Source organism: Nuphar pumila, chromosome 4 (assembly GCF_984573655.1).
Source record: "Nuphar pumila chromosome 4, dmNupPumi1.hap1.1, whole genome shotgun sequence".
NCBI classification, from domain to species: Eukaryota; Viridiplantae; Streptophyta; class Magnoliopsida; order Nymphaeales; family Nymphaeaceae; genus Nuphar; species Nuphar pumila.
The window spans coordinates 124,950,321-124,959,288 of record NC_143252.1 but is presented as its reverse complement, the minus strand read 5'-3'; the positions used below and the strand labels follow the sequence as shown (position 1 = coordinate 124,959,288).

At 40.3% G+C, this 8,968-nt stretch overlaps 1 protein-coding gene across 1 annotated transcript; it reads right to left on the bottom strand.

The window, feature by feature from the left end:
* Positions 1–2,552: 2,552 nt before the first annotated feature.
* Positions 2,553–5,675, bottom strand: LOC149840926 (geranylgeranyl diphosphate reductase, chloroplastic-like). Its single transcript, XM_090003468.1, has 2 exons — positions 4,693–5,675; positions 2,553–3,336 (listed from the first exon to the last, which is right to left on the bottom strand). Exons 1-2 carry the CDS (start codon positions 5,614–5,616, stop codon positions 2,809–2,811), a joined length of 1,452 nt encoding a protein of 483 aa, XP_089859594.1. The 5' UTR covers positions 5,617–5,675; the 3' UTR covers positions 2,553–2,808.
* Positions 5,676–8,968: the final 3,293 nt, after the last annotated feature.

Here is an 8,968-nt window from a genome sequence, read left to right as displayed (position 1 = left end):
ACTTCGGTGTTCACGCGCTCATCTTGTGACTATCGTTGGATATTGATTTCCGCATATATTGTATTTTGTTTTGCCGTCATGTTATATAATGCCAAGGCTTCTGCTTTCTGCAATTTATAATTACACGCTTATATTACATATTTTATCTTGTTATCGCATCGAATGATGCCCAGGCTCCTGCTTTCTATAATTATATATGTAAGATATTTCATTCGGTTTCACCCCTCGAACAATATGTATATGGACTCATTTACAAGCTTCTGCTTATACTATATATAGTGCGCGTAAATGAGCGTTCAAATGGAGATCAACTCTAAATCGTTGATGCAATTCCATTACCGCTCCTCAATCAAGATTTTGCTTGATGAATGAAGCCTCTATTGGAAAGGCTTCACTTTTGCACAAAACTGATTTTTTGTAAAGACCTAAATTACTTGTGCATGGCCTGGATATAGCCCAAGGTTCTATCAAACCTTGATGGATGCAAAGTATGCATAACGGTGTGCATCCATTCTTAAGTTAAAGCGTAGCAATTTTCACATCAAAGAGGAGAAGTGTTGATAGAAATTCTAAAAAGATGCTCACCGAGCTTAAAAGAAATGCATGCTTTCTCAGACAAAGAGAGGGAGTGTTGCTGAAATTTCTGAAGAAGCTCAACCAAGCTTGGAAAGAGCGTAAAATGTTACTTCATCATACAGAGGAGGTATTGCCCATATTTCGTCATGTACTTTCTATAATGTGGAAATGATCGATTTCCTCCTGCCATCGAAGCAGAGGAAGTACTATCAAAATGATTGGCAAAAGAGTTGTTGAAACCAGTTAAATGGCACGAGGATGCCCTGTTGTTGGAACGCTACCAGAATGGCCCGTTTCCATGTTCGCCTGTAAAAGCACTTTACTCGTAAGGGCCACAAAGCGAGAGTAGTTGTCCCGCCTTGACTAGGCCAACTGCTCATTGTCGTGATTCAAGCCGAGCAATCGATCTATTGAGATCGTGTCATATGCATGTTCATTGAGATATCGATACACAACTAGACTCGTAAGGGTTGTCGTGCCAGAGTACGTTGTTCACCCAAAAGAGGTGAGATGCTCGTGATGGTCGTAGATGTCGAGAGCAGGGTCAAGCATGCATATGAATAAGACTTAAAGTCTGAATGAACCCCGTGGTCAAAGAATCATGTTATTGGGGATTACTGAATGGGTCTGGTACATATATCCTAAGTGCGGGAGGCACTAGCTGCCCGAGTGGCATGGTGCATATCCGACAAGTAATGGTAAGACCGACAGACCCCTTCAAGACTATCCCTCATTGTGGCAGACGATGATAGTATAGCCCGAGTGACATGTATTTAATTATGAACCTGACAGAGTTCAATGGGACATCAGTCACTCAAGGGGTTTGAGGTCATGGTTATCCTTAAATTATCTAAGAATTAAACTCAACTACTATAGTAGATGATGCATTCGAATTGGGCCTAATAGGGTTCTCCCAGTACGAGTTTACCATCCTACTATAGATAGGGTCAACAGGCCTCTGGGGTATCTAAAATATATGAAATAATCAACCCCCAGAACGTCGTGTTGATACGTGGACAAAGTTTTTCCTGCGTACTAAGGGTGGAAAGGAATAATATCGAAACAATACATTAGCTCTAGGTTCAGCGATGTATGAATGTATGAGTGCACCCTTTATTAAATAAATAATAATTAATTATAATGAGCCTACATCTATGAATTTTTTGAAATAAAAACATTCGCATAAAAGATCTTATTAATTAAGAAAAAAATCTCATTAGTTAAATTTTTTGGGTTTAAAAAATTCTTAATATTACACCAACTCTCAATTTTTGGATTGCAACATAAATTTTTCTTTTTTCAATATGCAACTACGCAAGTTGGGGAATAACCCTTATGCAGGGATGTCAACGGGTCAGATTTGACCCAAACCCGGCTCGTACCATATCCTATAGGGTCAAGGTATGGTGATAAACAAGAACCTCCAATTAGAATCTAGGTCAGACTCAAAGGGTCCAATTAATATATGGAGTCGGGTATGGTTTGTGAAATTTCATACCAGACCCGAGCCCAACCCAAGTTCCGACTAAGAACTGCAATTTGTAGAAAAGATAAAAAATATTATTTTACCAGGTATGGTCTGGTTTATTGAATCCTTATAAGATCCGGGTATGGTTTCTCTTATGATGAACCTGACTAGACCTGAGTCTGAACCGGTATCATCATCTCAAATCAAGCCTAGGTTGGTTTTACCTGGTCCAAGATCCCTGAGTTGTGATAGTGCAATATAACCATCAAACTACCGGCTACGCCATTCGACCTGTAGCCAAGACAGAAAGAATTTGTATTGACCGACGTCTTTACGGAATCATCCACATAAAACCGCTCAAGTACCTCACTTGCCCACTAGGTGGGTCTCCCCTTCATGGTGTCCACCTTTTAGATCAAACACAGGACATCCGATAACGCTTGGACAATTGTACCGCCCCTATCCAGGTGAGTAGATGGCCCATGGAGAGAGAGGGAGAGAGACGTGATTAGCGTTTAAAATTTAAAAACAAGTGGAAAAAGACATTTTTGAACATTGATCGGCATTTTCGGTTGCACCGTAGACACATTACTTCCACCCAGGCAGTTTTAACTCTAGAAACACCAAAACGCCCCCTTAGTAGTTACATATTGAAACACACCCAACCTCTAATGATGCACCAACCAAAAAGGAACCATCGAAACCACACAGTCCCACACCGGGAAAAGTGGGAAACCCACAGAATCCCATGAGTTTGGCCTCAATCACCTCAGCTTGGCCATCTCATTCCTGAGCGCATTGGCCCTAACGAGGCTGCCTATGGTGTTGAAGGCCAACTTGAGGTCGTCCACGGGGTTGCCAGGCACCACCGTCTTGTAGAGGTAGCTGTCGAACGTCATCTTCTGAACGTAATCGTCCGCGCACATCTCCACGAACGCCTCCCTCGCCGGGTTGGATCGGTAGAACACCTTCTGCAGGATGTCCAGGACCTTGTAGGTGGGCCAGTAGGTCCGGTCCCACTTCTCCAGGTACCGCCGGAGGTCACCCTCGTCGATCATCCGGCGTCCGTTCATCGACCCCTCGACGATAGCCTCCGCGCACATCCGGCCGGACTTGGCCGCGAAGTAGATGCCCTCGCCTGAGCACTTGGTCACGTAACCGGCCGCGTCACCGACCAGGGCGATCCGGTCCTTGACTCGCCTGGGCCTCGGGTGCTCCGGGATCGGGTGCGCCTCCACCCGGATGATCTTTCCCCCCTCGATCTTGTCCTTAGCCCTGTTGCGGGTTGCCAACTGGAAGAACAATGGAAAGTTAAGACACGAAGCACAAGAGGAAGTGAACGGGAACGAGCGGCCAAGTGCCATGGCTATGTGACACTAGCCAATCACATTACAGCATTGTATGGGGCCCACAACTACAGAGTGCAGACCCAAACATGAAATGCTGTTATGTGATTGGCTGCGTAACAATGAAAATGCAAAATAAATAGGCATAGAGGGTGGTTAAACATAAATCTTAAGTTGAATTTTAAGCTTTTTATCAAAAAAAAAATATTATTCATGTCTATTTTATGATAACATAAATTTTGAAAAGCAACTAACAATTCTTTGAAAAAAAACATTGCAGTATCAAGGAAGTTCATTTTCATACATGTAGGAGCAAGCACTTTACTTTTAGGAAAGAAGTTCATATAAAAATTTGTGTGGTTTTTTGTTTTCACAAAAGCAGAAAAAGAAAAGCATGTAGTTTCAAGCTTTTGAAACAAACTTCCCGGGAAACCACCTACAGAGTTCTAATTGGGAACGAACACAGCGAGCAATACAATGAATGAAATTTGTGAACACCAAAGACAACGAAGAAATGACAGCTAATAAAGAAACTTTTGAGTGAAAAGGAGACAAACTGTGGAATATATACCAGTATATAATAAGGCAAATTGAAAGAAGATAATTTGAAGAATTCAGGAAGCGATTTTCATCAATGGGGTAAAAACCAGAAAGTATCGCAAAGGGAACTGTTCGAGCCAATGAGAAAAACAGGGGTTAAAGAAAAGGAAGAAAAAGGAACAGGACTGAAATTCGTATGGGAAAGCCATCTTTGTTTGATGTGATTCAATAGATTTAACGTTACCGTCAAATTAGTTGCACCAAATTCATTAATGATTTGCAAGAAAAATAAGTAACAATAAGCAAAAAGAAGGAATTAAAAAGGAAATAGCGAAATTTAAGAAAAGAAAACATTTCAACAAGCAGCGGGAGTTACCCAAAGAAAACGTTATATTTAGTCTAGGAGGACAAATTGATTTCCTCACAATGCATTGCATGACAATAATACCAAAAAAAAGGGATTAAAAAAGTAGAAAAAATGACGACCCAGGGGAAAATAAACTAGAATTTGTGAAAAAAAAACACCATTTTCATTTTCAAAAATCAAAATCAATGCGTTTATGACGTGATATATACTACAATTGAGTTGCCAAAAAGAATCTCGAGAACATAAAGAAAAGGCGACATCTAATCCAATAAGCAAAATGCGCATAAAAAAACCAGTCTTAATTAACAGAAAGCATCCGAAAATAACGCGTTAAATGAAAGGGAAAAAAATTGCTCCTTCCCTTTCTCCCGTCCAAAGTCCGCATCCATCCCTACCTGGAACTTCTTGATGTCCTTCTTGTTGATCACGGTGCCAGTGCCGACGGCGACGTGGTCGCACTTCGGGAAGACCCAGCCGTAGAAGTCCGGCGAGACATCGTCTCCGACGTACATCTCAGCAAGGTTCTCGTAGTACGCCATCTTCTCGTCGGGAATCCGGATCCTCTCCTGGAAGGCGATCGCATAGTCGTAGTCTCCGGCGCCGATCGCCTTCGCGACCCGGCTGTTTGCCCCGTCCGCCCCGATCACGGCGTCCACCTCCAGGGTGCGCTTCGTCCCGACGCTCTCCCTGCCGTCGTAGTGGTTGTAGTGGACGACGTACGGTGCCTCGCCGGAGTCCGGCTGGTCGAGCTCAAGGAAGAGCCCGTTGATCACCGTCGCCCCTGACTCGGCCGCGCGGCCGCGTAGGAAAGAGTCGAGGACCTCCCGCCGGACCATCCCGATGTACTCGTGGGGCTTCAGCGTCCGGCCGATGTCAACGGCGACGTTCGAGGGCGAGATCATCTTCATCTTTGTCACCCGCCGGTCGATGATGTCCAGCGGTAGGTCGAACTCGCCTATCATGCACAGAGGAATAGCTCCCCCGCAGGGCTTCGCGTTATCGAGCTTCCGCTCGATCAGGAATGTCTCGACGCCGTTCTTCGCTAGGGTTTCGGCCGTGGACCCGCCGGCGGGGCCCCCGCCGATCACAGCCACCCGGAGGTTCCGTCCCTGAAGCGGCCGGCTAGATTTTCCCGCGTACACCACGAGAGGAGCGAGAGCCCTCCCCCGGCGGGGGGATCCGCCGGAGTTCTGAGAGTTTTCCGGCGGGGCCGGATTCCATCTCAAGCCGATGAAAGAGGAGATCGGGAGGCGAACGGAGGAGCTCCGGCAGGTGGAGATGGCGAATTGGGGGTGGACTCCCGTGGCGGTGGCCGACATTTTAATCGGTCACAGTTCGGGTTTCCCGGCAACTGAGAAGTGAGAACACTCTTATCTTCGGGTTTTCCCCATCATTTTTATAGCTGGATTCCTGGCCAATGGGACGGGTCGTGAGATCGGTGAGAGGATTCTTGACCGCTGGATTGAGTCAATCGATGGACAGTGTGGGTCGTGGATAACGAGTAGGATTCTCAGCCTCAAGTTGGGGCGCGCGTGAATGTTGAAAGAGGGTGGGATTTCTCCTCACATATTCGCCGTCCATCTTGAATATTGACGGATGACATTTGTAGTGAGGGTTACATCCACGTGCCCAATGCATGGCCTCTCGAAGGAATAGCCGCTCAAGGCAGAGGTCTAGCCGGGACGGGTCGACTCAGATCTATGTGGGTGTATGCAGAATTTTGGGTTAGGATAAAGGGTATCCGGGTCAGCTGCAATTAAAGAGGACAAAGGAAGAGATTCGATGAGAAGGCAGGGGCAAAATTGACTCTCTCAAGAATTATCAAGTTTTCTCAAGGATAGATGTTTCAATTTCTCGTTTGGTGCCACCTAGAGGGCAATATGGGAAGAAATTGTATAATTATCTCCCAATGGTAGGGGTTTCCTTATTTAAGGCCATGTAATAAATTTCATATTTTATATATGGAATTAAGAAGTATTCTTTTGGCTTACCTTTTTGGTGTCGCTTTCTTTAGAAGAAGGAGAATAGGAATCTTGGGACTCTACCCAAGAGGAACCCTCTCTCATGTCTCCCTCTCACGTTTTGCTCTCTCTCTCTCACACACACGCAAATCCCTCTCTCTCCATCATTTCGTAATCAAGCTTTTGGTTCGAGTGTGCAGCCCCAAACGATAGGTCTATATCAATTGGTATCAGAGCAGGTCCTTCTCTGGACCTCAGAGACGACGTTCAATCTTCGCAATGAGGGCCCAAGCCCTTCATATGTTCGTCTGTTCATTTTGGTCGTCATCTAAGGTGTTCTTCACCAACCACAACTATCAACTTTCACAGTTTTTCTCTCTACGATCTCAGAAGATCGATTCAGTAAAACCTACAAATTTTTGATATTTTTTATCAGAAATAAAAATAATTTAAGGCTAAAATATTATTTAAAATTATGATGAGAATTAAATTATAATTCAAGCATTAATTAAGATTTAGAATAAATTTCAATTTGAGAATTTATTCTGGATCGGGTGTTTGATTTTTAATTGAATTTAATCTGGATTTAAGCTAAACTTAAATTAAATGAAATTTGGATTTCGATAATAGCCCAGTTTCGAATTTAGTGCATATTTGAATTAGGAGTCTCATTGGATTTTGCTTTCAATTTATGGAGTTTTATCAAATTTGAATTTCGATTTGGGAAATTGAATTCAAATCGGATTTGGATTTTAATTCAGATTTAATAAATATATTTTGAATATTATAATTGGATTTGAGCTTGAGTTTAACCTAAATTAAGATTTTATTGAATGTCAATTCAAGTTCAAATTATATAATAATTTAAATATTCATCGAAATTAAGTTTGGAATTTAAATTGAATTCAGATATAATAGTCGTGATTCTTCAAAGTATTTATAATGAATAAAATAATAAGTGATAAAGATTTTTTTGAGAAAAAAATATAAAAATACAAATTAGCCTAAGATGAATTATAAGAAATATCTAATAAAAAATTTAAAGTTGATTACAGAAAAATTCACATTCAAAATTGAATTCATGAAAAAAATAGAATTTAATAAAATAATTGATAAATTTTATGGAAATAAAGTCAAATGTGGTTTCAAACAAAATTAAGATAATTTGATATATATGTAATGTAATTTGAATAAATTTGAATTTAGTTTCATGAGTTTAAAATCCAATTTACAAAAAAATGAAAACAACTAAGTGTCCTGCCGACCCTAACAAAAACCGTACTCGAAATTAATTTCAGTAAAAATGCATTTTTGAGAAATAAATTTAAATAATTAAGATAAATTAGTATTTGAAAGAATTTAATATTCATTTGAAAATAATTTAGTTTGTATTTGGAGTCATTCCATTTAAACTTAAATCATAATTTTGAAAGAATTAAAATCCAAAATACTAAATTAAGTTAATTAAGAAAATAATTAAATAGAATAAAAATGTAATTAAATTAAATAGAATAATATGGTAAAGGTTCATAGGTGGGTGGTCCCATCCTATGTGGCACCTCTTTGTTAATTTAAACAAAAGAAAAAAATAAAATTTAATGCTTTAAATACAAGAGTTTCTAAAAGTTACTAAAAATTAAATCTTAATACCAAAGTCAAAACTTACCTAATTAAAAGGAGAGCCTCCCAAGGGGGGGACGTCCCATCCTAGAGTCTTCTAGGATGGGGTCTGAATAATAAGAAAGAAGGAATATGGAAAGTGGAAAATGGCAAGAAAGAAAAAAGAAGAAAAAAACTTAAAAGAAAAAAAAAACTAACTTGACAAGTTAGCAAGCAAGTTTGACAATTAGTAAATTAGAAAGGTTGAGACCCCATGTGGGTGTCGACCAGCCCATACACTATAGTTGTATATAGTATATCATATATAGAGTATAGGTTATATATGTCACATATAGTTTAGGTAATGATAATAAAAAAATATTAATATATTACACATAATAAACAAAAGAAAAAGGAAACTCTAGAGACCAATGAGGACCAACTTGCTTACCTAATTAGGAAGAGGTAATGATTAGAAGTGATTTAAAAAAAATGCAAAGAGAATTTCTATTTCCTTGGTGGGAATAGTCAACACTTTTATAAAAAAAAAAAAAGAATTGTCTCATTCACACGGCCCCCCTTCATTGCCATATTAAAACAATACACAAAATAAACAAAAATGCAAAAAAATAAATAAATAAAAGAAATAAGGCAATAGAGACTTGCCTTGGAAAGTTGAGTGGCCTATACAAGGCCCCTCTCATGATTCACCCTATTTTTTATTTTCTCTCTCCCTCCTAAGCTCCCTCTTCTCTCAATCCTCTCTCTTGTATCTCCTTCTTCCACACGACTTTGAAGGTCTAGGATTTAATTAAAGAAGTGGCTGGACAAGGTGGTACAACCACAGTTTGAAGGTGGTACCCGGTTCAAACCAACAACTCTCACGCTTTAGTGTTTCAATCCAACAATTTCGATGATTTGATGTGGGGGTTTTATTCTCTACACGTAAATCGAAACTCATAGGCACGAGTTCTTTCTATTTTTTATAGGAATAAATCCTATACCATGCCTCCTATACATGGTATTGGCATGGGGTTTGTCAAAAACTTTAATAGAGACGATTTTAGGAAGAAAACCTCCTCTTAAAATCGATTTTACCAAAATGGGGTTT

What these genes read in the sequence shown, in the direction of transcription:
- LOC149840926 (XM_090003468.1), bottom strand. Translation starts at nt 5,616, where the DNA reads ATGTCGGCCACCGCCACGGGAGTCCACCCCCAATTCGCCATCTCCACC. An exon ending in AGGACATCAAGAAGTTCCAG is followed by an intron (nt 3,337 to 4,692) that starts GTAGGGATGGAT and finishes TTGTTCTTCCAG; the next exon opens with TTGGCAACCCGCAACAGGGC.